At 36.8% G+C, this 27056-nt stretch overlaps 2 protein-coding genes across 10 annotated transcripts in view; one reads left to right on the forward strand and one right to left on the reverse strand.

Moving 5' to 3' along the window:
• stau1 (staufen double-stranded RNA binding protein 1) lies at positions 1–23140 on the forward strand. 6 transcript variants are annotated; one of them, NM_205561.2, is made up of 15 exons: positions 1–182; positions 2423–2661; positions 4339–4460; positions 4549–4729; positions 8153–8303; positions 8442–8613; positions 10043–10138; positions 13240–13452; positions 15256–15399; positions 15585–15731; positions 18489–18564; positions 18644–18969; positions 19041–19163; positions 21299–21378; positions 22262–23140. In NM_205561.2, exons 2-15 carry the CDS (start codon positions 2472–2474, stop codon positions 22347–22349), a joined length of 2109 nt encoding a protein of 702 aa, NP_991124.2. In that variant the 5' UTR covers positions 1–182; positions 2423–2471; the 3' UTR covers positions 22350–23140. The 6 variants fall into 6 exon arrangements, with proteins under 6 accessions (NP_991124.2, XP_073808726.1, XP_005168816.1 ...); XM_073952625.1 differs by having other exon boundaries at positions 15–182; positions 2319–2661; positions 21299–21476; positions 21821–23140; XM_005168759.5 differs by having other exon boundaries at positions 15–182; positions 2319–2661.
• The window catches only part of rdh20 (retinol dehydrogenase 20), a 26822-nt gene continuing 22424 nt past the window's right edge, over positions 22659–27056 (reverse strand). For 3 of the 4 annotated variants that reach the window (XM_073954519.1, XM_678508.10, XM_073954521.1), the window contains exon 5: positions 24629–26956. In XM_073954519.1, coding sequence (XP_073810620.1) covers positions 26836–26956 — 121 coding nt within the window. In that variant the 3' untranslated portion in view covers positions 24629–26835. Of the gene's footprint in view, positions 26957–27056 lie in introns of all 4 variants that reach the window. The other variant, XR_012408195.1, reaches the window with a different exon arrangement.

The following is a 27056-nucleotide window of genomic DNA, read 5'->3' on the forward strand; positions in this document are numbered from 1 at the left end:
GAAAATATCGGGCTATTCTCTTTAGTGTTTGCCCTGTCCACACTCACCCTCTCTACCTCTTCCCCGTATTTTCATACTAAACCATTCTAGAACCCCTATAAAAAGGACGAAAGCGAACAGACACTACGCTTTAACATCTTATCTCATGGAGTAAATCACAGCCGGAGAGAAATAAAACCGAGGTGAGCTTTTTTTAGCCGGAGTTGTTGAGATGCGCGAGCTGCTAGTGCGTTAGCTCGAGCCATTCATATTGATCTGAGAGGATTTTATCGCTTAGTGCCATGGATGCTTTCTAACCAAGATGCATATGTAATAATATTTTGACTGATTAGGGTTATCATGCTTGTTAAATGTATAACGTGTTTGTTTAGCCGGCTTTTATACTTTGCTTTGCAGGGGTAGGAGGAGGAGTCTGACAGCTGATATTTATTTTTCTTTTCAACATAACCGGCTTCTGCGTTGGCTTTTTAAAAGCTATTTTAGTATACATTTCATACTTCAGTATACACTAGGCGATATTATACTGCAAACACCCATTATGTTCAGCCTGTGCTAATGCTAATATGCGAAATAATCGGTTTAACTTAATGACACTGATCGAGTGTGCAGTGTTGATGCGTGTTTTGTATTTTGCCAACTTTATTGCAAGGTGATGTATTTTTTTCTTTTTGTGCTGTTGATCAGGTTTCCTGAAGCTGTCAGCCAGTAAGAGCTGGTTGCCATGTTACTTTAATATGTTGATTTTCCGTCTTGATATTTGCCATCATTGCAGTAACCCTAGAAAGTCTACAATATCACATTTGATGCTTCTATCAACATGCTCTCAACGTTGTAAACCTGGACCACAAAAAAAAGTCTTAAGTGGAAAATGAGATTTAAACATTACCTGAAAGTTGAAATAAATAAGCTTTTATGGATTTCTTTTACACATACAATATGTTTTTGTCTATTGTCAGAAATATACCCATGCAACATAAGAAGGTTTTGTGGTACAGTGTCACACTTCTAAATTTACAATTAGTTTGTGTTTGGTTGGCTTTATTTGATTATTTTTGGTAAGTCTGAGTAAGAATAACTAGTCTATAATTCTAGCTATATTTAAAGATGAACATTTAGCTATTGAAGCAATGTTTACTTCATTATCCTTTTTTAAAATCCTGTCAAATACATGTTTGAGTATTAAAAATGATCGCATTATTTCACAATTTCTTGCTAACTAACTTAAATTAGGTTTATATTGCATTATTTTAAAACAAAAGTTAACATTTAGGTTTGAGTATTGAAGTCAAAATTAAGCTTTCTATTTTCTTTGTCAAATTCTACAGTCTACATTCACCAAATCTTCTATTAAAAGTCTTGTGAGGTGCATTTTTTTATTTAGTGTTTGATGGAGAGGGGTCTGGATGCAGACCTGGTGCAGTGCAATCTGAGCTGCATCCAATGCTTTTTAATGCGCTCACCTAACCCCACCCCTAACCCTACACGTCACAGTGACGTCACTTACTCTATTGAGTGCATTGTGACTGACATTGCATCGCTGAGTGATGCAATCTCAGCTTGCATCATAAAGGCTGCATCCAGATACTACTGGTTTGATGTAATCTCAACTGAAATATAAAGAGAAGGTGGAAACAGTGTAGCTCCTCCCCTTAAAAAAACAGCCAAAAGCGTTTTTGTTTATCAAAGCTTTTTTTTTTATACAAGAAAAGTAACATCACTTCATTGAAGAAAAAGTACAGTAACAAAAAAATAGAAAAGAGAACAAAAAAAAAACATTTATAGAATTTAGCATTTTAAAATGTAATTCAATTTTGCATTTATAGAATAGGTGAAATAAAGTTTTAATGTATATTGCCGAAAGTACACAAATTAGATAAAATAATTAGCAATTTTGGAATTTGGCCAGTGAGAGTGGTTGAGCATCAAATGTGAAGCATCTTGAAGGGGGCGGGGCATATCAGACACTAGAGAGCATTTGACTGGTCCCAATTTGATTAGAAACTGTAGTATGAGGTGACGTGAAAAAAAACGTTGATCCATTTGTGAGGAAGTGACAAACTGCAAGCTTTACATGTTAATAGCCGTTTTATATCTCCTAAATACTAATTTCGTCACTGTTATGTTGCGCACTAGCTTATAGATATCTTAAAACTGAACAATACTGATACTAAAATCTGAAGAAATGTATTTTAATTTCATAAGACCTTTTAATATAATCAATTTGCTTTGGAAATGCAAATGTAGAATAATTTTTTTGTCAACTGATTAAACATAACCTCATTCTAATCTTTATCATTTTCATTTTTTTGTCTCTGTAGGTAGAGCTTTGCAGTCGTTTTTCACTCTACAAACCCACAATCTTCATTCTCTCTCTTTCACACACAACTCTCTCTGTAATATTCACTTCTTTCCCGACTGCAAGGTTTATATCTGGTCATTCAATCAACCCACCTCTCTACAAGCCAATCAGAATGTCACAGCTTCAGTTCCAAGCGCCTGGCAACCCTGCACCCAGCAGCGCCCCTTTACAACTGGCCCCGCCCCAACCTGGGTTCAGCATTCCCTGTGGGACCGCCCCCTTACCCTCAGAGAGTGCCAGTCACCCACTGCGAAACTCCGCTCTGCCTTCTGCCTCAGCCACGCCCTTCTGTAACCCTACAGGTGAGTGACGGTGCTGTTTTAGAAATTATTAAGCATTTTATTTATAAAGAAAGTTTTTATGTGTTCATTTCAATTTGATGTATTTGTTTTTCATTTTAATTAGTTAAATTGAGCAATTTTGCTGGTGCCTTTTATATAAAATATAGTTTATCTATATCAGGGGTCCCAAATTGCCGGCCTGCAAGCCATTTACGGAAAGCTCTCCTCTTCCATCCGGCCCGCAACTGGCGTCAAAAATATAACAATATTTGGCCCGCCAGAACATATATTTTTGAACTACTATCATTGTTGTGCAGTCTCATCTAGCCACTTGTGGTTTTGACCCGCCACCTAGTTGACATTTACTACAGTACTACAGTACTACAGTACTACAGTCAGATAAGTTTTACTTTCATTTTCACTAAGTGCGTGGTCAAGTATCCGCTTGTTAAGTGGTGACATATGTAATACTGTTTCCGGGTCCAAGCCGCCATTCATTTAAGTTGAGAAATCATTCGATTATGATCACTTTTTATTCATATCACATATTAAAGTTAATTTTACAGTCATAGTGTATAAAACAATCTCTTGGCTTGCTGCATAACAAATACCAACATTTTTACAATTTATAAAAAAATGAATCACTTTCTTTCCATCGGATATTAGGCACGGACATATATATTGCGATCGTGATTTTCGAATGAATTAAATCGCTTTGTAAACATTTATTATTACCATTTCATGAGTCTCCCCATACAGTTGAACAAAGCGCTTGGACCTGGAAGCCGTTTCACGTGACGTCACACTTAACAAGCGGATAACACACATGCGTTTTAATTCTGCGGCTAATTTAAACATTGAAATAAATGCCTGTAAGTGCTCTATTTTTACTAAAGCTCTATTTTTGTAAATATTCAAGGGTCATTTAATTATAATCCGATTGTATTTTGTCTTCATGGCTTACACGTTTAATGGTGGTGTAACAAATATGATAATTTAGCTAATATTCGATTTAAATGGTCTCATTTAATAAATTTTCCTTATATGCTTATTAAGATTTGCATAAAAACTATGCACATTAGTAAAATTGTACAGCTAGCTGAATTGAACATGCTAGTAAATGTGAATATGTACATACTTTTCCCCTCTTTGAAAGATTGAGTAGAACAGTTGCCAGTAAAGTCACTTAATTTATCCAAACTGCTTGCTGCTGTTCTTACGCTATTGGGACAATACAATTGGTTGGGACAGAGCAATAATTATTATGCCTATTATTTGAAGTATTTTCATAGCAATATAAACTACCCCTTCAATATGTACAACAGGAAACAAAAACAAATTAATTTCAAAGGAGCGCTACTCTGTACCAAAATGGCGGTTCCATTGACGCATTACTTCCAATAGACAACAACAGCGTAGGTGACATCTAAAGTAAATATCTATGATTACAACCTAACAGTTATTTCTGTTTTTTGTCAAAACTGACAGTTGAATACCTAAGACATGCGTTATCTGACAACTTAACTGAAAAAAAAACAGGAAGTCCATTTTCAGATTTCAATTTTAGATTACAAGGGCAAACATATTTTTTTCTTAAGGACATGCCCAGATGAATTGTTCAACACAAAACTAGCAATGTATGCTAAGAAAATCATATAGGTAGTTTGATTTCATTTGTACTTTAATATTGTATTCCAGTATCTAACATGGCAAACCCTAAAGAGAAGACCCCAATGTGTTTAGTAAATGAGTTAGCCCGTTACAACAAGATCCAACCTGAATACAAGCTGCTCAGTGAAGAAGGACCAGCCCACTCCAAGGTAAGACCTAACACTTTTCTACAGACAAAATCACACTAAACCCTCCCTTCCCAGCTGTTAATACTTTTTGACGGTGTGTGTTGGTCAGATTTTCTCAGTGCGCTTGACTCTGGGGGATCAGCATTGGGACGCAGAGGGGACCAGTATTAAAAAAGCGCAGCACTCTGCAGCATCAAGTGCTCTCGCCCAAACAACTCTCCCCAAACCCAGTCACAGAAGCCCCCGCCACCCCGGTAAGAGCCCAGGTGGGATCTACAAGGGCTCAGAGTGTACGTCTAATCATTACATTTTATCTTATTAAGTGAAAATATTCTCATCCTTATATTGTGAAATCCTAAGAGAGAAAAAAACTGTATTGAAAGTTAAAGGTCTCCTGAAGTGCTTTGAAATATGCGGTTTTACTCTGTGTTGTAATCTCAACCGAAACATGAAGAGAAGCTGGGACATAGTGTGGCTCCTCCCCTTTAAAAAAACAGCCAATAGCGTTTTATCACTGCTCTGCCAGTGAGAGTTGTTAAGCTTAAGCACATCAAAAGCATCAAATCTTCATCACGCATCAAAGGAGATGAGGAATGTCAGATCCTAGAGAGCATTTGATTGGTCACGATTTGATAAGAACTGAAGTATGAGGTGTCGTGAATAAAACTATTGATCTATTTAGGGGGAGGTGACAAACTACACGCTTTACATGTTTATATTAGTTTTATTTTCTTTTTCTTCAATTTTTTCACTAATTTGTTGTGCAAAAGATTATACAGTGCATCCGGAAAGTATTTATAGCGCTTGTCTTTTTCCACATTTTTATGTTATAGCCTTATTCCAAAATGGATTCAATTCATTTATTTCCTCAAAATCCTACACACAAAACCCCATATTGGCAATGTGTAAAAATAGTTTTTTAATTGTTGCAAAAAAACCTGAAAAATCACATGTACAGAAGTATTCACAGCCTTTGCTCAATACTTTGTTGATGCACCTTTGGCAGCAATTACAGCCTCAAGTCATTTTGAATATGATGCCACAAGCTTGGCACACTAGTGTTTGGACGTTTTTGCCCATTCCTCTTTGCAGTACCTCTCAAGCTCTATCAGGTCGGATGGGAAGCGACGGTGAACAGCCATTTTCAGATCTCTCCAGAGATGTTTGATAGGATTTAGCTCCGGGCTCTGGCTGGGCCACTCAAAGACATTCACCGAGTTGTTGTAAAGCCAATCCATTCATACTTTGGCGGTGTGCTTTGGGTCATTGTCCTGCTGGAAGATGAGCCGTCGCCCCAGTCTGAGGTCAAGAGCACTCTGAAGCAGGTTTTCATTCAGGATGTCTCTGTACATTGCTGCATTCATCTTTCCCTCTATCCTGACTTGTCTTGCAGTTCCTGCTGCTGAAAAACATCCCCACAGCATGACGCTGCCACCACCATGCTTCACTGTAGGGATGGTATTAGCCTGGTGATGAGCGGTGCCTGGTTTTCTCCAAATGTAACGCCTGGCATTCACTCAAAAGAGTTAAATTTTAGTCTCATCAGACCAGAGAATTTTGTTTCTTATTGTCTGAGAGACCTTCAGATGCCTTTTGGCAAATTCCAGGTGGGGAGTGGATTCTGTCTGGCCACTCTATGGCTCTCTAAGGCTGTGAATACTTATGTACATGTCATTTTTCAGGTTTTTTACTTTTAATAAATTTGCAACAATTTCAAAAACTCTTTTTTTTTAATTGTCATTATGAGGTATTGTGTGTAGAATATTGAGGAAATAAATGAATTTAGTCCATTTTGGAATAAGACTAACATAAAAAAAATATGGAAAAAGTGAAGTGCTCTGAATACTTTCCGAAAGCACTGTAGATACCTTAAAAATGAACAATACTGATACTAACACCTTTATTTTAACTTCATGGGACCTTTAAAGCAGGGTTTACTACAGGATCTGCTTTAGAGACTTCAAAAATATCATTCATAATAATTTCATTTATTTTAACATTGAATGCATCTTTAAACATCCAGTGTATCGTATATTTGGGATAGTCATCAAAACTGTAACTAGTGAGAGTACGCCCTAAGATTGAATAATAAAAGTAAGCAACAATTTTAACATTGGTAGTAGTAATATAACCATTTTTTGTAATAACTTTGTAATAACATTTTCCTCATGTTTTCTTGAGCACCAGATTAGCATATTAGAGGTGATCATAAAGCCTGGTTTATACTTAACGCGTCCGCTAGTTCGCTTGAGTGCGTGCAGTGAATGTGACGCCATCAATGTGTTTGCGGAGGTTCACTTTGGGTGCGTGTGAAATGCTTTTGGCTGGCGAAGTGCAAGATTTTTTTTGAGACTCGAACAAACAGTTTGCACGCGCCGCATTTGCTTTGAGTTGAATCTGAACCACTTTGAAGAGATTTTGTCTGAAACAGGTACGACTGTACAGATATCTTTATAGTCTGTCCATGTTTGATTATAGGGAGAACCGGATGACCAATAATTCTTGGCTAGAAATTGCAACAGCAGTGGGAAAGGAAGAAAGATTTGTTAAAAAGTTTAGAAAAACTTGAAGAATAAGTTTGTTAAAACCAAAAAGAGAGGCCGTAGCTAAAGGGGAGACCCAGATGGTTTTATCAAACAATTACAGATTATGTTTTTCCACCACTCATAAGTTTTACACTGATGTGTATATATTATAATTTAGAACAATGTAATATTTACTAAGCTAAAATAAAGTTACATCATTAATTTTATTATTATTTTTTTTTTGATAACTGGAAAGGAATATTTAAACCGATTGGTTTACAATATACGGATGCCTGTTTTTTTAGGCTTTATAGGTGATAATGGTCAGGAATCTTGGACCTTTATTGCCTTTTTAGCTTAAAGGTAGAGGACAAACTAGCCAGACAGTAATGTGTGAATTGTTAAGTGGGTTAAATAAAAAAAGTCTTTACTTTTTTTAGATATTTTAGAAAGTGTACTTTTTTTTTGGTTAAACTGAAGGTTTGAAGGTTGAACTGTCCAAGATATCAACGAAAGCAAGTGATGCATCAAATTTAAATAAAAAAAAATCTTGAACGGTTATAAAAATGCTTATAATCGTTAAAATAATTTATTAATAATCTTGAACAATATTAATGATATGACGCAGTTCCGGAAACTTTCTACTTCTCTGTTTAACCGTCTGATTTTACAGTCCGTTTCTTTTGACTGCCCCCTGTTGTTTTAAAGAATATCACAACAGCAAATGCATCAAGTATAAAAGCCTTGGCCGTTTTGTGAGGTGGATGCACAGTCAGTGGTGGTGCTCGATGCGGCACCAGGCGAAAGTATAAATCAGGCTTAATAGTGGATACTGAAATTTCAGCTTTGCTATCACAAAAAAAAACATTGGTACATTGTGGTACATTTTTTTAAAGAGATTAAATTAATCCCAAATAAATTTGAACAAATACTACAGTAAAGACATTTATAATCCAAATAAAAGTCATCTGTTTTAAAGAAATGCTTTTAAGCCCTATAACTTTAAGTGGATAATACGGTTTTCTTGATCACCAATTCACCACATTAGAAAGATTGTTGAATTGAATTAGCTTATATGTAAATTTAATTATCTACAAATTGTAATGGTATTCTCTAACATTACTGTAATAGTTTGAACCCTTATAAATAAGCAAGCAGCTCTTTGACATGCTTCTCTCTCTCATGCAGATAATGTAACCCACACTGTGGAGCTTAATGCACTTTGTATGAAGTTGGGCAAAAAGCCCATCTATAAACCTATAGATGCCTACCAGGGGATGAGACCAGCATTTAACTACAACATCAGAGCACCAAGCCCGTATGCACGCTCCATGCAGCAGTATGTACTTTCTATTCCAATCTGTTCAGTTTTCCTAAAAGCATAACATCATTTTGTCTTGTGTGATAGCCAGTGATTAATCTCTTAGCACAAATGCAGTAGGATTGATGTACAGGCATGTCTTTTGTTTTTGAGCAGTTATTACTACCCATTTCCTCCTGTGGGGCCAGTACTGTATCATATGGAGCTGTCAATCGGTGGTCAACAGTTTCATGGCAAGGGCCGCACACGTCAGGCCGCCAAACATGACGCTGCAGCCAAAGCTATCAAATACCTGCAGAAAGAGCCAATATTGCAGCAAATAACTGAGGTGAGACGGGTCATGTTCATTACATGCTGTTAATGGATTATTCTACGAAATGAGCTGGGGTCTCATTTATTAACATGGCGCACACATCAAAAATAGGGCGGAAATGTGCGCACACAAAAGTTGTGATGTAAAAACATTCTTGATGGGAGAATGGGCTTAGATTTTAGTAAACTTATTCATTCATTTATTTTCCTTCGGCTTAATCCCATATTTATCAGGGGTCACCACAGCGGAATGGACCGCCAGCTATTCCAGCATATGTTTCATGCAGTGGATGCCCTTCCAGCTGCAACCAAGTACTAGGAAACACCCATGCACTTTTATTCTCACATACACACACACTCACACACTACGGCCAATTTTAGTTAATCCAAATCATCGTACTGCATGTCTTTGGACTGTGGGGAAAACCGGAGCACCTGGAGGAAACCCACGCTAACATGAGGAGAACATGCAAACTCCACGCAGAAATGCCAACTGACCCAGCCAGGACTTGAACCAGCAACCTTTTTGGTTTGAGGTGACAGTGCTAACCACTGAGCCACAGTGCCACCCAAGTAAACTCAAACATTGACTAAACTGAACCACTTGTAATCATTGTATGAGCCATATTCATTAACAAATACATAATTATTCTGTTGTACGTTCACTTTTAGGAAGGTTTCTTGCTCTATGCATATTTTATAAATCAGACCCCTGCTTTGTGAGCTTGAACCTAATCTAAGGTGTTTTCCAGAATATAAGTAATGTATTATTTATGCTGAAACGATTACAAAGTGAATTAGAAGTATAATGAACTTAAAGTCAAGCAGGAAACGGATGTCCAAAGCAGACAAGCAATTTAATTGGTGCCAAATGAGGGGAAAGTGAGTATTTGTAATATACACTTCATGTGCGTTGCTTGTTTCATTTTCCCTTTAAATTAAAAGTTAATAATTATTTTAAATTTTTGTTTGTTTCAAATAGATACCAGTGTATACTTGAAAAGATTTAAAACTGCTTAGTTAAAATGTGCTGAAACGCAATTCTTGAGATTTTTTTGGGATAACGTAAATGGGGGTTAACTTAATCTATTTGTGTTGGCACAACATGAGGGAAGTTTGTGGAACCCAGCAATTTTTAGAGTATAATTTATGTTTGTTGTATACATGCAGTTTTTATTCAGTTGTCTGCTGTTGAACTGATTTTTATTTTTTTTTTTTTGACATTTTCAACATTTGTATTTGCCTACTTTTTGTTTTTGAATGGAATTCTAAAATCCATCTCATACACTAATTAAGTGAAAATGTATTTTCTCTGCAATTCTGAGCCTGTGCAACTTTTGTTTAATTATTTCCTGAAAATGTATTAGAATATACAAGGAAAATACATGCATCTTATCCATCTTGTTAAATTGTGATTTAGCAAACATGTTGTGTTTACCTTGTAGATGACGGACGAGCCAGCACAAGAAAATCTAAACAAATCAGAGATTAGCCAAGTGTTTGAGATTGCATTAAAGCGCAACATGCCTGTGGACTTTGAGGTATGATCCCATCATGCATAATAATGGGAGTGCAACATTTATTGTCTGTATATTTATTATTATTTTATAGTTATTATACAAAATGATTTAGTTAAGCTGAATTATATGAGCAGGAGTTCCATTTTCCTCATATCTGTGTGCATGTGTGTAATTCACTACAACAGTTTAAAGGGCCATGAAACCCCCTCGTTTCAGCAGTGTGTTTTCACACCTCTACTTTGGAAAAAGTCAGAAAAGTGGGCGTGTCCAGCTCTGTTTAGGGGGGAGTGTCGGAGGAGGAAAAGCGGCTTGGTATGGGAGTTTCTATTTGGGCGCGCTGAATTTCAGAGTCAAAACACACACCCACAGCGGACAATGTGACTGTTTACATGGACATCTTTGTCGAATTATTTGCCAAATTATTAAATGGTGGACTTTAACTGCAGTTTGGCTCTTTTATTCAGGGAATTCATTAATGTCCCTCCCGACAAATGTGATATTTGATTCGAGGCGCTGCTCTAAGCGTGTATTTTTCATGCAATGTTTGATACCGCACGGCGAATGAGAGAAAAAAAAACTCAGCATTTCCCGAAAACTTAGATACACACGGCAGGTAGCGTCAGAAAGCCGCGTGTGTTATTCCGGTCACAAAATCCAACACGAGGTTATAGTTTGGTTGTAACTGTTAGTGCTAACTATTGCACTCGGTGCAATAGTTTGTTTGATACGAATAAAATACGAACTGAATAAACAAAGAGCACTGGTCGCTCACTTACCAAATCTGTAGAGACAGGACAATCACCAGCAACTAGAGCCGCGTCTTTATTTAGAGAGACTACAAGCGAATCTGGATATCAGCGTTTGCAGATGAGAACAGCTCTCAGGTAAACAATAATCCTCCTTAGACACGTAAGTTGTTGTTGTCACGCGTCGCGTACACTGTTAATCCACACGTGACTCTGCGCTCTCACAGAGAGAAAATGAAAATGAAATTTAACTGCAGCAAACTATAAAAGCAACACTTCACGCTTGTTTTGCCAACACAACGTGGCGTCTTTGCCGTCTACACTGTGACAGTAATGAATATTAATGAAGTTGCACAATAGAGCGCGCTGATTGGTTTGAACCAAGCCTTACTCATGCATTAATGCATCACACTGTAAGACGTAATAAGACTCACTCTGGCACAGACGCCCAGTCTGCACGCTGGAATACAGGCTATTATGTCATGACCGTGACGCAGCTTCAAAAATTCGTTTCAAACAGGAAGTACGAATTTGCTTGAAATAACACAACAACCAATTTACACTTTTTAGTGAAATATAGGTGTCCTAATAGTGTTTTTAGCAGTGTGGGACACATATACGACTGTCAACAGCTCAAAAAATGTGTTTTGGTGTTTCGTGACCCTTTAAGCTTTTGTACAAAGGAAAAGTGCAGCAAGTATGCATTTGCTCAACATTGAGTTCAGGCCTAAAATGGGCTTTGTGACATCTAAATTATCTTGTGACAAAGTCTCCGGGTTCAGGTCTGCTCTATTTCAGAGGAACTAAATTGATTATGTGCACCCAAATGGGAAAATTTTTTTACTCCGTTTTAGGGTGCTTTCACACCTGTGAATCTATTCAGTTGTTCCGAAACAGAGATTACAATTGTTACATTGTTGCTCTTTGCTCTTGGAGCGGTTTGCTTTCACACTGCAAAGTTTCTAATCGGACCAAAAGAGCTAAAACAAGTCACGTGCGAGTAAACTCTCCTTACATTGGTCAGAGTGTCAGGGTCTATTTTGCAGCGTCCCGCTCAGCTGTCAGGAGAGGTGGTGGTTTGGTGGTGATTGACAGGGTGCGCGCGCGACGTGTCTGAGGAGAGATGCGGTGGGGAGGGGTGAGAAGGGTGCTCGACGATGCCTATTTGAGGACCGGGAGGGAGACGCGAGATTACCGGGAGATCATCACTCGTTTGCGGGCATCCGGAGACTCGCGAAACTTCCCGCCATACTCATAATTCTCTCTTCATATAGCCGTAAGCCCATTACATATCCATAAAACACTGTGATATAACCGCGCTCGGATCGGATCGCTTTCTCACTGCAATCGAACCGCTTCAGGGTTCGTTTCAATCGAGCCGAGACCACCTCATTCAAGTGATCTCGGAGCGATTACTTTGACGCGGAACAGAGCGCGATTGCCCTGTTCAAATATGCCAAACGAACCGCGCTAACTGGGCAAACGTGACACGTTCCTAAACAAAAGTGTAGGTGTGAAAGCACCCTTAGTTTCAGTTTTTACTAAATTTTTACTCATTTTACTAAGTTTTAGTGTTTGTGTAAACTGTAAAAAATTAAAGCCCAAGCTCAATGTTCTAGTGACTGGTCACATCTACATTTTTCAGTTGGCCCAGTGTTGGGGGAACATTTTTTTTAAATAGAGGAGCTTTGAAATTAACAGCACACTGACTGTTACCTAGAAAAGTAGTATTATTATGTATCTCGCGTTACTTAGTAATGCAACACCCCTAACACTGGGCTCAAATGAAATTCAGCAAACTGATTTTTTTTTTCAATTGTAGCAACAGCCTGATAGAATTGGCTCAATGAGGAATTATGTGTTGAGCCAATTGAAATACCATCAAGTCTGCCCAATCATGTTATTGGCCCGACTGAATATTTTAAACTGTTGTAGCATGCGTTTTTGGTTTCACCCAATTTAAAAATGTGTATTGGTAAATTTACATTGCTAAAGCAAGTTTACTGACTTGTTTATTCCCCGCTGTCCCAAAAGTTTCACAAGCAGATCAGAGCAACACTGCTGTTAAATTTTGAAATTAATCTGTTTTTTCAATCAATCGTTTGAGTCAGTGATTCACAGATCCACTCAGAAAGAGATGATTTAATTTTTTTTAAATTGATTAATCCCTAAAAATAGGAACTTGCCATGTACTAGCAGTTTTACTGCCATAACTCAAATATTGAGCCATATTATGACACATAGCCATACTAGAAATGCACAAAAATACACCCCCCCTCATAATGTATTTAAATGATAAATGTAAAACATGCAAAGTGAGTTTTGTAATGACGGTACAAGAAGTTGATTTTTTTTTACTCTTGCCATTGTTCACAGGTGCTAAAAGAGGCAGGGGCTCCTCACATGAAGAGTTTTGTGGTGAGGGTAGTGGTAGGTGAGTTTGCAGGGGAGGGTGAAGGCAAAAGCAAGAAGATTGCAAAGAAACAAGCTGCCATCGCCGTCCTGGAGGAGCTGCGCAGACTGCCTCAACTTCCTGCCACTGACAAAATACCATTACGCATTAAGAAGAAAAGCAAGTCCATAATTAAGGTAAAGCACGATTCAGTTTGAGGATGACTGGCTCTAAACCTCTGAAATCATTCACATCTTTGCAAAAAGAAAAAAAAAAGATTTTGATTGATAAACCTATTTAAAATGTAACATGCTTTTCATATTACATAATTTGCACATTTTATCATCATATCATGTATATTTTATAATTCTTCATAATTCATATATATATATATATATATATATATGTATATATATGTGTGTGTGTGTGTGTGTGTGTGTGTGTGTGTGTATGTATATATATATATATATATATATGTATGTATTTAGAATTCTTTATTCACATATATTATAATTCTTGATTGTCACGTGATTAAAAAATATTTTTTAAAAGTGTGTATGTATATATATATATATATATATATATATATATATATATATATATATATATATATATATATATATATATATGCTGCATACATACATATACACACACACACACACACACACACACACACACACACACACACACACACACACATATATATATATATATATATATATATATATATATATATATATATATATATATATATATATATATATGATTTGTTAAAGAAACAGTTTTATTATTATACAATTTGTAAAACTGTTGTAGTGCTTCATCACTTTGTTAAAACTCTGATTAATTCTTTTTAGTAAATGTAATCTTTGATTTAATAGAAATGAGCAAAGAACAGCTTTTAAAACAAAAGGTGTTACAGAACCAAAAAAGTTTATTTTTTTATGTTTTAAGTATGACAGTGTACCTGAGATATTCATATCTTTATTCATATATACCCAAATCAAGAAATTATGTGATGCTAACAATGCAGACCATTTATTATTATTTATTTTCGCATGTCTCTTTTATTTATCACAGCTGATTTAGATAGAGCTCCATGATTGAACTGTGTTTTGACTGTGCACTGCGTAGGGATGTGTCTTTCATCCCTAGCCCGTTCTCCTTCATTGCTCTCTACCTGAGCACAAGAAGCCTTTATTTCTCTTCAGAATGTTAATTTGTGGATTTACACTATGGCATTGCCTGCAGCCTTACTAGAAAAGAATTAAAGTGTGACATAATATACTGTACAAATGAAGTCGAAATGATTAGCCCTCCTGTTGTTTGCCAAATGATTTTTTCACAGTATTTCCTATAATATTTTCTCTCCTGTTTTTTCTTCTTTTTTGTTTAATTTTGGCTGGAATACATCCATTTCAAGGTCAATATCATTAGTCACCTTGAGCAATATTTTTTGATAGTCATTTTATAACAGTGTTTTTTTTTTTGTAGACTAATTAACCTAGTTAAGCCTTTAAATTGCACTTTAAGCTGAATACTAGTGTCTTTTAAAATATCTAGTAAAATATTATTTACTGTCATCATGGCAAAGATAAGATAAATCATTCATTAGAAATGAGTTATTAAAGCTATTATGTTTAGAAATGTGTTCTTTCCGTTAAACAGAAATTGAGGACAAAAATATACAGGTGGGCTTATAATTCTGACTTCAACTGTCCCTCCGTAATTAAAAACAATATAAATTCACATACCACACACTAAAATGCCATTTGAATGAATACATCTTGCAGAGTCCACTTTGCAGGGCACTTGTTGTTGAATTAGAACAAAGTCTAATGTAAAAAGGAATCATACTGAATGTGGGGGGTGCGAGGACAGGAATGGATCAATTCTGATTTAACGAATTTGTCTTTGTTTATTCCCCAATATCAAAATGCACTAAATTTATCTGGAAAAGAATGAAAACAATTTTCTTTATTACAATCTCTCTCTCTCAGCTGCAGACCAGTCCAGAGTACGGTCAGGGCATGAACCCCATCAGCAGACTGGCTCAGATCCAGCAGGCCAAGAAAGAAAAAGAGCCAGAGTACACTTTAGTAACGGAGCGAGGACTGCCTCGGCGCAGAGAGTTTGTCATGCAGGTACTCCATCACTCTCTGACTCAGCACATTTACAGTGCATCACTGCACATTTTGCGTATGAAGGCCATGTTCTTCTTCTGGCTGTCATTGTCTACTACATGCCGCAAAATTGTTTATTCTCAAAAAATGTTCCTGGAAGACTTATGCGTCCCTGTGCTGCTTTCTGTTTTTTTTTTCTCACTCAGGTATCAGTTGCGGGTCAGAATGCTGAGGGAATGGGACCTAGTAAAAAAGTGGCCAAGCGAAATGCAGCGGAGAAAATGCTGGAACTTCTGGGCTTCAAAGTGCCTCAGCCACAACCTCCCAAACCGGCACTGAAAACTGATGAGAAAGTGAGTGTCTGCTTATTACCAGTGTTTGTTTGCTCTGCGGAGTCCAGGGCCTCGATGGACTTCCTGCCTGACACAATGTATTTTATTTATTTATTTTACTTTAGAAGTTTTTATGAAAACATAATACCCTGCAGTGTGCATAATGTATATATGTTAACAAACTATCTCAGTGTTATTACATGATACCGACTAGAACGTGCACCAAAACTTTAACTCACAATACAGCAATTATACAGCACCATTAAAAACGAAATTCAGCCAGATTAGTAGAATAAAGCCTGGTTTATACTTCTGCGTCAAGTAAGCGGCGTAACCCACTTCGCATGCAATGCGTGTAGCTGTGCATTTATACTTCTGCGCACTGTCTCTGTTGGTCTGCATTAACACTTCTGAAACGCTAGTTGGCAGTGAGGTGTTAATGCTCCTCCGTGTCGAGTTTCTTTGCTGCTGTTTTGCTTTTCCTGAACACTTCAGGGATGTACAAGTGGCTCAAACTTGCTCATTTTGTGGCAGGAACCAGCGGACGTGCAACAACTTTAACTTTGAGGTAAACACAAAACAAATCTTTCCATCCGGAGCTCCTTCATGGGACTCCACACTTGTAAACAATCGCTCCATCAGGCTTGAACCATTCACGCGGCTCTCGGTCCTGCCCAGACTCGTCAGCGCTACCAAGCCGACCAATCACAGAGCTTGCGCTACGCATCGTTGCGATGTGTAGTTACATTTTTTGAGAGGTGCACGTCAGCGACGCCTACGGCCACGGCGAAGGGCTTTGCGTCAGCGCTGTGGCATACGCCGGCGTTTGACGCAGAAGTATAAATCAGCCTTAAGAAACAAAATAGAATGACATGTAAAAATATTACAGAGACATTATTAACATGTACATCTTAGGAAGGGGCCCCATATTTTATCATACATCTTCTGTTTCCAAATCTAGAGAAACGTAACCTTTCCAGCTTGAGGGCTGAAACCATTTCCCCTAACCATTAAAAGAAAAAAAAATGGCGTGGGAAGTGAGAAGTGGCGTGGATTTCTACTCCATCAGATTTACTCTCTTGTACAGCAACATGCCAAACATAAGGAAGAGTTGTTGTTGTTTAGGCCAAGTTAGATCCTGGTCTGAACATCCAAATAATGCTAATTCCACATCAATTTTTATGTCCGTTTTAAAAGCCTGGAAATAAAGTCCGAAGATACCTTTTCAAAATTCAGATACTTCTGGACAGAATTATATGACCTTAGGTCCTAATTGCGCCTTTGCATCTATCACACAAAGGAGAGATAAAAGTATACAACTTATTAATTTTGGCTTTAGTATAGTGTAATCTATGCATCACTTTAAATTGGATGAGCTGTAGTCTTACATTTATAGAGCAAGAGTGAATACGGCTCAATCCCTCCTCCAAAGTAGAGGATGGGATTTCAATTTGTTATTCTCTCTCTTTAAGGTGTGCAGTAGAAACCGAAATATAAACTTGGTCACCAAATGTAAATGTATTTTTAACATTTCTATTTAACATATTAATGGTTAATGTATTTAAATGTTCGGTATTTATTTATTTAGTTATTAGTTATTTTATATTTACTAAAATTAAAAATGTTGGCGACCATTAAATGTCTATATTCCATACAAAATATGAAGCTGATTGGTCAGGTCTTATCACATGACTCGCTGTGTGCTCGTAGCATTTTGAAGATATGTGCGCCTCCATTGGAAATAACGAACTTGGATGCAGGAAAGAAACGCCATGTATGAACAGCCACCTTCATTTGCCATCTCCAGCAGTTGATCTTCTTGCACAGACATGCTGGATTTACCTAATTTGTTGACAAATGGGTTATGGATCTATTCCTTGGTAGTTCATGGGTTCTTCACTTGGCCTTTTCCCCTTCACAAAGAAACTTTCCAAAGACATCTGTTTCTTACTCCTTTTGCTAGCTTGTGAGTTAAATTTGGGGAGCTCGAGTGACCAAGATGTAACCGAGAATACAGTCATTTTTTTAAATAAATGATCCTTCTGACTCGGATAATAAATAAAACAGAAATATTTAATGGTTTCTTGTGCAGGCCGGTACATATTGATCCAAAGAGCCGTACCGGTTCGCAGCCCAGGGGTTGAGGCACACTTGTAATGCATTAAAACTTTCAAAAGTAACTTTCACCAACACTGAAAAAAATTATTTTAATCTATTCTATTTTAATTATTTATTTATTAATTAATTAATTTATTTTATTTTATTAAAATATAAAAATATTTTATTATTTTATATTTTATTTTAGTGTTTAATAATGCAAACGCAAAACAAAACTACTTTATGCTTTACTTTATAGCCATATTTATGTAAAAAAAAACTTTTATCTAAAAATATTTTTTAAATAAATGTAAAGAAAGTTACAAAGAACTGATTTTCCTAATTATAATATATTATTATTTGAACATTTTGAAAATTGCACATTTTTAAGTTCTAAAATCCCCACATAACATTTTTTTTTTTTTTTTAATTTATTATTTACTTATTCTCACGTTGTACCAAACAGCAAAACAATCATTAACATCCATAGTATGAACAAAAATACCATACAAGTCAATGGCTGTTTTTTCTCACAACATTCTTCAGTACAGTTTCCCTTGTATTGAACAGAAGAAAGAAACTCAAACAGGCTTGAAACAAGTAGAGGATGAGTAAATAAATAAATGTTCATTTTTGAGTGAACTGTCCCTTTAAGTGTATATACATTTTATCTTTGTAAAGCCGCCTGCTAAGAAACTTGGAGATGGACGAAAAGTGACCTTTTTTGAGCCGGGATCTATGGAGAAAGCTGGTCTTGGTATGTGTTTTGCTGTCATTTTTCATACACGTTTTAGTGAAGATTTCCTGCTTGTGACCAACTCTTATCTTCCTTATAGTGGTCAGTAAGGAGGAGGATTTCCGCCTTCCCTTCCTCAGCCATCAGCAGCTTCCGGCTGGCATTTTACCCATGGTGCCTGAGGTAGCACAGGCGGTGGGTGCCAACCAGGGTCCCCATGCCAAAGACTACGGTCGCACAGCTGCCCCAAACCCAGCCAACGCTACAGTGACGGCCATGATTGCCAATGAGCTGCTGTACGCTGGCACTTCCCCGACCGCTGAGGGAATACTGAAGACCAACAACAGCCTGGCACACAGACCCCAAGGGCCCCTGACCAGACCATCTGAACAGCTCAGCTACCTGGCCAATGTACAGGGCTTACAGGTACTGAATATGTCTGCAAATACACTTTATCAACCCAACATGTTTTGATTTATTGATTTGTTTTGGCACAGGTTGAATATAAAGACTTTCCCAAAAATAACAAGAACGAGTTTGTGTCTTTGATCAACTGCTCCTCTCAGCCTCCTCTCATCAGCCACGGCATCGGCAAGGACGTGGAGTCCTGCCATGACATGGTGAGCATCATGTTAAGCTTTATACAGTCGATGATTAAATGATTAACCCTCCTGTGAACATTTTCATCATTATTCAAAATTTTCCCAAGAGATGTTTTACAGAACCAAGGACATTTCAACAGTATTTTTTTTTCCTCTGGAGAAAGTCACATTTCTTTTAATTTGACTGGAACATCAGCAGTTAAAAAATATAGATATAATTTTTATATTAAATATTATGGCGACGCAGTGGCGCAGTAGGTAGTGTCGCCTTACAGCAAGAAAGGTCACTGGTTCGAGCCTTGTCTGGGTCAGTTTGTGTTTCTGTGTGGAGTTTGCATGTTCTCCCTGTGTTTGCGTGGTTCTTCCGGGTGCTCTGGTTTCCCCCACAGTCTAAAGACATGCAGTGCAGGTGAAGTGGGTAGGATAAATTGTCCATAGTGTATAAGTGTGAATGAGTGTGCATGGATGTTTCCCAGAGATAGGTTGGAGCTGGAAGGGCATCCTTGCGTAAAACATATGCTGGAATAGTTTTCGGTTCATTTAGCTGTGGCAACTCCAGATTAATAAAGGGACTAAGCCGAAAAGAAAATAAATGAATGAATGATTATTAAATATTATCAGCCCCATTTTTTCGGTTGGCTACAAAACAAACCAGTCGTCTAATGACTTGTCTATTTAACCTAATTAACCTAGTTAAGCCTTTAAATGGCACTTTAAGCTGAATACAAGTAGCTTGAAAAACTAATGGTCAAATATTATGAACTGAAAAAGACGTTCCTTAATTCATTCATTTTCCTTCGGCGTAGTCCAAATAAAACTAAGGGGTAAACTAATTAATCAGGGGTCGCCACAGCAGAATGAACCACCAGCTATTCCAGCATATGTTTTACACAGTGGATGGCCTTTCAGCCGCAGCCAAGTACTGGGAAACACCCATACACACTCTTGCATTCACACACCAATTTAGTTTATTCAATTCACCTACAGCATATGTCGTTGGACTGTGGGGAAAACTGGGACAACTATAGAATAGAATATAGAATACAACTATTCATAATTCTGATGTTGAAATATTATGTTTGAGATTTGTGCTTGTCATTGACAACATTGAGACCATTTTTTTTCACTGGTAAAATGAGACATTTGTCATTTTCAGATTGCCTCTTGCATTATATTCAACAGGCTAGAGTAGTTAATCTGACACTGGTACACATTTATTATCATGCACAACACTGTGTTCGCTATGAAAGAAAAATCATATCCAATGCTTGTCGTAATCATAACTTTAAAATGTGATATGATCATATAAATGATGTGCGGTCTTTCACTTTCACTGCCAAGTGCGCTCATGTCATGGCTGCTGTCACTCTAAGAAAAAAAAAAACATGCATGCAAATCAAACTTCCCGTGCAGCTCCCATACGACCATTCTGTTTAACAAACTGATTGTTATTTACAAATTTATTACCAGTTATTCACAACCTATGCAGGTTTAGTTTACTAAACAAGACATCATTTGCGACCATGTGCACGTCCTCTTAGTTGTTAATGAACAGTGCATCAGCTCGTGTGATTTTGTGGCTGCGAATACGTCATTACATTAAGACAGAATTGACATTTTTGGGTAAATTATACCTTATAAATACAATATAAAACATTTTAACACTATTTCGAGGTGTCCGTGTTGCTGAGTAATGTATATAAAACAATGTGAAGACTTGTGCGACTGCCTTTTATGAAAATATAATTGGCGGAATCGTAGAATTGCTGGATTAAGTTCGTGTGTAGAGTCGAATCAACATAATTTTTTTTTCCGATTATTCATGCAGCCCTAATGCCAACCCTTTATTTATAAACTGTTGTTGTTATTATAGTTTTATTTAAAGTCGTTAAAAAGGATGCTACCCATTTTGTTTTCCATTTTCTTAAGCTTTCGAATTGCATTTTGGGTTAGGTTCTCTCTCTTAAGATAACATTTAGTTTTTAAAATTGAATGTACACTTGGTGTCACTTAGTTCAGAAACATTTTTAAAAATATTAGCACTTTAAAACTTGACCTGTGGTGTACCGAATTGTACAATACAATGGAACTGTTCAACATTTGTTTTCAACTACTTATGTTTTTAGCTAAAATGCCTTTTCCTGTCTTCACAGGCTGCTTTGAACATCCTGAAGCTCCTGTCAGAACTTGACCAGCAGTCCAATGAGCGCACAGCTAATGGACCAATGTCAGGGTCAGTCTCATGCCTACAAGTATTTTATGTATTAATCATTTTACAATATAAGCTAGTTGTATTAGGGTTGTCACGATACTGGAATTCGGGACCAATCGGTATTGAAGTTTTATTGACGCTAACATTTAAGTGCTACTGAGCACGTTTTTAAACATCGCTGATTTGCCGATGTGTTCACATGCTCAACAAAAAATGACTGTGATTGGCCATGAAGGTCATCAAATCACCGAGCTCACCGCTGTTTACTGAGTGTAACTACAGATACAGGGACACTGGAGTGTTTCAAAGTCACGTCGATCAGTTGGTTTGTCTGTAACCTGACATATGAGAGATCCGCTGTTGAATTGCGGCTTTAAAACGCTCCAATGTCCGTGTATCTGTAGTTACACTCAGTAAACAGCAGTGAGTTCATTGAACTGATGACCTTCATGGCCAATCACAGTCATTTCTGTTGAGCATGTGAACACAATGGCAAATCAGCGCTGTTTAAGGAAGTATTCAGTAGCGCTTAAATGTTAGCAGGAAATGGACGTTTTTAAAATTTCAGTATTTATTGGTATCAAATTCCAGTATCATGCAACCGTAAGTTGTATAGATGTTGAACTTTAGATCAAGGGTCAATTCATACCAAAAAATGAAAATGGCTGTCATTTACTCATCTTCATCCTGCTCCAAACCTAAAAAAAATCTGAATACTAGATTGTTCTGAACATAAAAAATGTTTTATGAATTGAAAACAACATATGACGCTGAGCAAATGATGATGGAATTTTCATTTTGTGGTGAACTAACCCTCAAAAGAGCTCAGCTAATGACCAAGAAGAGTGTAATAATAGCTTTTCATTACATTACATTACATGTCTTACCCGTCTCTCCCCAAAAGGTGCACCAAACAGGACCTAGAGGGTGACGCATTACTAAAACCGGCTAACTCAAGCACCATGGGAAAGACTCTGGATGGGACAGCCTAGAATTGTCTATCGAAGTGGTCATTTTATTTGCGAAACACTAGAGAAAATTCAGAAGCAGAGTTTCTGTCGGCTGCTCATAAACACAAGTCTTCAATTCCCAATTTAAATGAAGTATGAAACTCATTTAAACAAGGTCAAGATATATCGTAGTTGTTTAATTGTACGCAAACGGCGATACATTTTAACCGCTTTGGAATAGTCGCCTCATCATATCCATTGAAGTGGAGGTTTTGTTTTTCCGTTGTTAAATTGTAAAAAGATTATCGTGAAGTTTGACTCGAGTAGACCGGCTATGTTTCGTTGTTCATGATTTTTTTTATTTTCACGCTTTTATTTTTCTCTTGTTTTTAACATTGTGTTATGTGAACCCATAGAGTTGGGTTATTGTGTTAGCGCTGTTGTGAAGTGCAGTATGAAACCCCATTGAAGGATATGATGAAGCTCTCATACATGTCTCTGCTGCGGTGATTTTTCTCCAGTGCTTTTTTTTGAGTTACGACGACGACCATAACACATACGGAAAACGAAATTTCAACTACATCGTCATGTAGGTCTGGGAAAAAGTGTTGTTGTGACTTCAGTATAGAGTGTGTGATTGTGTTTTTTCTGTTTGTTGTGTGAGAGAGCGTGAGCGAGTGAATGTATGTTCAAGCACGCTAATGTTCAGTCATGTCAGTCAGTTAAACTGATGCATTCTCCTGTCCGTGTCCACCCTGTCCACTCTGCCAGTTGGATTTTGTTTTCCTCAAAATATAAGTAAAAACTTTGTGCATCTCGCACAAATAAAAGTGTGTCGGTGTGTATTTGAGCTATGTGAAAGATCCCATAAATTTAAGCTAGTATCAGTATTGTTTGTTTTTAGGATATCTATAAGCTAGTGCGCGCCAAAAGTCACAATTCACATTTTGGAGATATAAAACATACAAACGTGTAAAGCTAGTATTTTGTCAATTCCACCTAAATGGATCACGGTTTTATTTACGTCACCTCATCTGCTTGTTAAGTGTGACGTCACGCGAAGCGGCTTCCGGGTCCAAGTGCTATATCAAACTGTATAGGGAGACTCATTTATTGGTAATAATAAACGTTTGCAAAGCAATGTAATACTTTAGAACATCACTATATATGACAATATATATATCCATGCCTAATATCCAGTGGCCAAAAAGTGATTCAAAAGTGATTGTGATGCAGCAAGTCCAGTGATTGATGTGCACACCATTTAAAATTAACTTCAATGTGTGATATGACTTAAAAAGTGGTCATAAACTAATATTTTTTCAATTCAAATGAGTAGCAGGTTGGACCCAGAAGCAGTATACCATACCTCACCGATACGTCATAACTTAATATGCGGTTACTTCGGTTTCCTCATCAAATCGTGACCAACCGAATGCTCTCTAGTGTCTGATATGCCCCATTCCCTTTAAGTTGCTTCACATTTGATGCGGTTGTGCTCAACCACTCTCAGAGCGATGACGAAGCAAAACGCTATTGGCTTTTTTTTTATTTTTATAGGGGAGAAGCTACTTTGTTCCTCACTTTACATGACCTTTAATGCTTAGAATTATGAACTTGAAGAATTAGAAATGTCAGGGTATTAAAATGATAAACTGATATCAGACATGTTCATAGCTGTTTGGTTGGGCTGGGAGTTCTTGGGATATATCGATATGATTCGCCAACGCGATGTGGGATTATCCAATATCTTTCATATTGATAAACTCAAAAAGTGGTACGAAGCGGTTGGCTTTTAATGTACATTTGACAGTGGAAATGGACATAAATTTAAACCATACGGCGGTAACTGAACACTTTTTTTTTTTTGCATTAACAGTTTAAATTGCCTTAACTTGTACTTAACATTTTGTTTGTGCAACAGAAGCTTTTCTACATAGTTATTTTTTTAATAGAGGCACAAAAAAATCATGTTTTCTGCGGTTTAAAAGTAAATGCAAACATATTGGGATATATAACGAATATCAGAAAAAGGTTGACAATATAGAGATTTTTTTTTTTCGATATCACCCAGCCCTACCATTTGGTTTGCATCATACTGCAAGTGGTTGACCAATGACAAAAGACAGGGCCATCTTGACCAATCACAGCAGACCACTGGAGATCAGAGAGACCAAATTTCTTATATTCTCTTAGGAATAATGCTGCAACAAAGATGAGACAATTAATGTTTTTTTTTTCCTTATACTTTTGATGGATGTAAACCTATTGTTGGAAACTAAATTAGGATTTTGAATATAATATATAATATAATAGAGACACTTTAGAAGTAAAAAAAACATTTAATGAAACAGGGTCTTTATACATGGAGGTCCCTCGAATTAAGATGGTCTGAGGTCTGTGGTATCTAAACCAGTAAAACCTCCCTCTAAAGAAAAATGATAGCTATTACATACTTGCCATATCAAATTTTGAATTTGAATATACCATTTACTATTAGTGAGTACACTTTCTTTTTAAACTTAATTGTCACAACAGCAAGTGCAACTCAGTTTCTCAATTCAACGTAATAGAAAGTCACAGAAAAGAATTATACATGTACGTATTTTCCAATAGAGTTAGTAATATATAACAAGTATTATGCTCATTGATTTGCTTTGTATAGTCTAAAAAAACCCACACATTAAAAATGTGAAGAATTTCAATAGTAGTTGAAAGGCCCACTCATAAGTGATTAACCCAGAATCTTAGAATGTCTTTAATCTGAAAATGTAAATTTTAGGCCTTAAAAAATCTTACATTTCCCGAAATATAATGAAATGTTGTAGGTCTTAAATATTTTTAACAGGTCTTAATTTTCCTTTGTTCTACCCAATGTGCCCAAAGCTCATACAATTATGAACATTACATCTCAATAAAACTTTAAACTTTTTACTTAAAGGGCACCTATGGTAAAAAATCTACTTTTCAAGCTGTTTGGACAGATCTGTGTGTTGGTATAGTGTATAGACCGTCATACTGGGGTGATATGAACACACCCAGTCCTTTTTTTTTTCAATTTAACTACAAAAAAAGGGTCGGCCAATTGGAGCTGTTTTCAAATCGATCGCACCATTACGTAGGTGTGTGATCCCCCCCGCCCACCGAATTGATTGACAGCTGCGTGCATTAACATGTTCCGGTAGTCGCGTGTACTATATATGTCAACAAGACCAGACAGACATACGCAAAGCAACCGGGAATAAAAGGTCTGTTCTGTTCGCTAGGATCAGCAATCATCATCAAATGTGATTAAGAGTAAGTTTCACATGTTTAAAGTGTTTTAAAACAGAGTATGTGTGTAATTAATTACAGCGTTTTACTTCAGCTTTACTTCATCAGCACAGCCGCGTGTCAGAACAATTATAAAAGAAGACGCTTCAATCCCGGTTTGTGGAAGTTAAATCAGGTTTATTTTGTACATTAGCATAACAGATATCCACACTTGAGGTTAGCCTTAACTAGGCTAAGCGCGCTCTGTCTCTCTGTCTGCCTGCCTGCCTGCGTGTGTGTGTGTGTATCATCTGGGGTGTGTGTGTGTTTGTGTGCGCGCGCGCGCGTTAACTTTGTAACGATATTGTGTGTGACTCATCAATGCAACTTCACAATACTGATTAGTAAAGGTTAGTTCTTACTGTAGTATCTCACAAACACTACGTGAGACCTCCTTCCTTTAAGTCTGTCTGTTGTCTGACGCAGCTGAGGGAGGAGGCTTGTAGAAACAGTGGGCGGGAAAGAAAAAGCTTCTTTTTTTTTTTTCTTTTTCGCAGTACGACAAAACCACCCCCTGCTGGAAATCAGTATAAGACAGCATCTTGTAAAAGGTATAATGAAAAATCTGATGGGTATTTTGATCTGAAACTTTATATACACATTCTAGAGACGCAAAAGACTTTAAATTAAATCTGAAAAAAGGGGTAACCTAAGTGCCCTTTAAAAAGGTCATTTTTTAACTCTTTATCATAATGGCTTAATATTTGTTTCATGTATTTACTGCTACGGACTCTGACCTGGTCAGATTGTAGTGAACAGATTTAGTTTATTATAGTTTTTTAAACATAAAGTTTATGTTGTAAAAAAAAAAATAATAAAAATAAATAGGGGGGGGGGGGTGGATACAAGTACAGCTTGCTTATTTTTAAACAATATTTAAATATTTTGCTAAGAAATATCGAAAGTATTTTAATTTTTTATTATTGTATTATTAAGTTATAATCACTTTTTTTGTTAGGGCAAATCTTTTCTACCTGGGACATTTGAAAAACTCCTTAGCGTTTAGCCTTTTAGAAGTCTAAAATTTCATTCATAATTGTCTTAAAATGTCTTGTATCCTAAATTTAACTTCAGAAATCCTATAACCAGACGGAATTGTTTTTTTTTTTAAATAAATAAACAAAAGATTTTCATTTTACTTCAAACAGGATTTACCCACACATCAGTGTTAATTTCAACATGTAACACATCAGTGGCTGCAGGATTCGTATCTGTGTTAATCAGCTTTCAGTGGGCTATTGCCTCCTCTCTTCTTCATGGTCTCAATGAATGGATACATGCAGTTGTCTGAACCCATAAAGCGATATGTCACCGCATTGGATTCCCATGGTAAAAGACTGCAAAGACAAGAAGTCACATGTGAGTCTTTCCAAAACGTCAAGAACTTGTGTTGTGCCACAAATAAGGAAGAATTGATCAATCAGTAAACTCCTCCCC

The sequence above is a fragment of the Danio rerio genome, chromosome 6 (genome assembly GCF_049306965.1).
Source record: "Danio rerio strain Tuebingen ecotype United States chromosome 6, GRCz12tu, whole genome shotgun sequence".
In the NCBI taxonomy this organism is placed as follows: Eukaryota; Metazoa; Chordata; class Actinopteri; order Cypriniformes; family Danionidae; genus Danio; species Danio rerio.

Bases quoted from the DNA above. Each gene is read 5' to 3' on its own strand.
- stau1 (XM_073952625.1), top strand. From the start codon at position 2,472: ATGTCACAGCTTCAGTTCCAAGCGCCTGGCAACCCTGCACCCAGCAGC. The intron at 4,461-4,548 runs GTAAGACCTAAC...TGTGTTGGTCAG, and splicing joins AAGGACCAGCCCACTCCAAG to ATTTTCTCAGTGCGCTTGAC. The intron at 18,565-18,643 runs GTATGTGTTTTG...TCTTCCTTATAG, and splicing joins TATGGAGAAAGCTGGTCTTG to TGGTCAGTAAGGAGGAGGAT.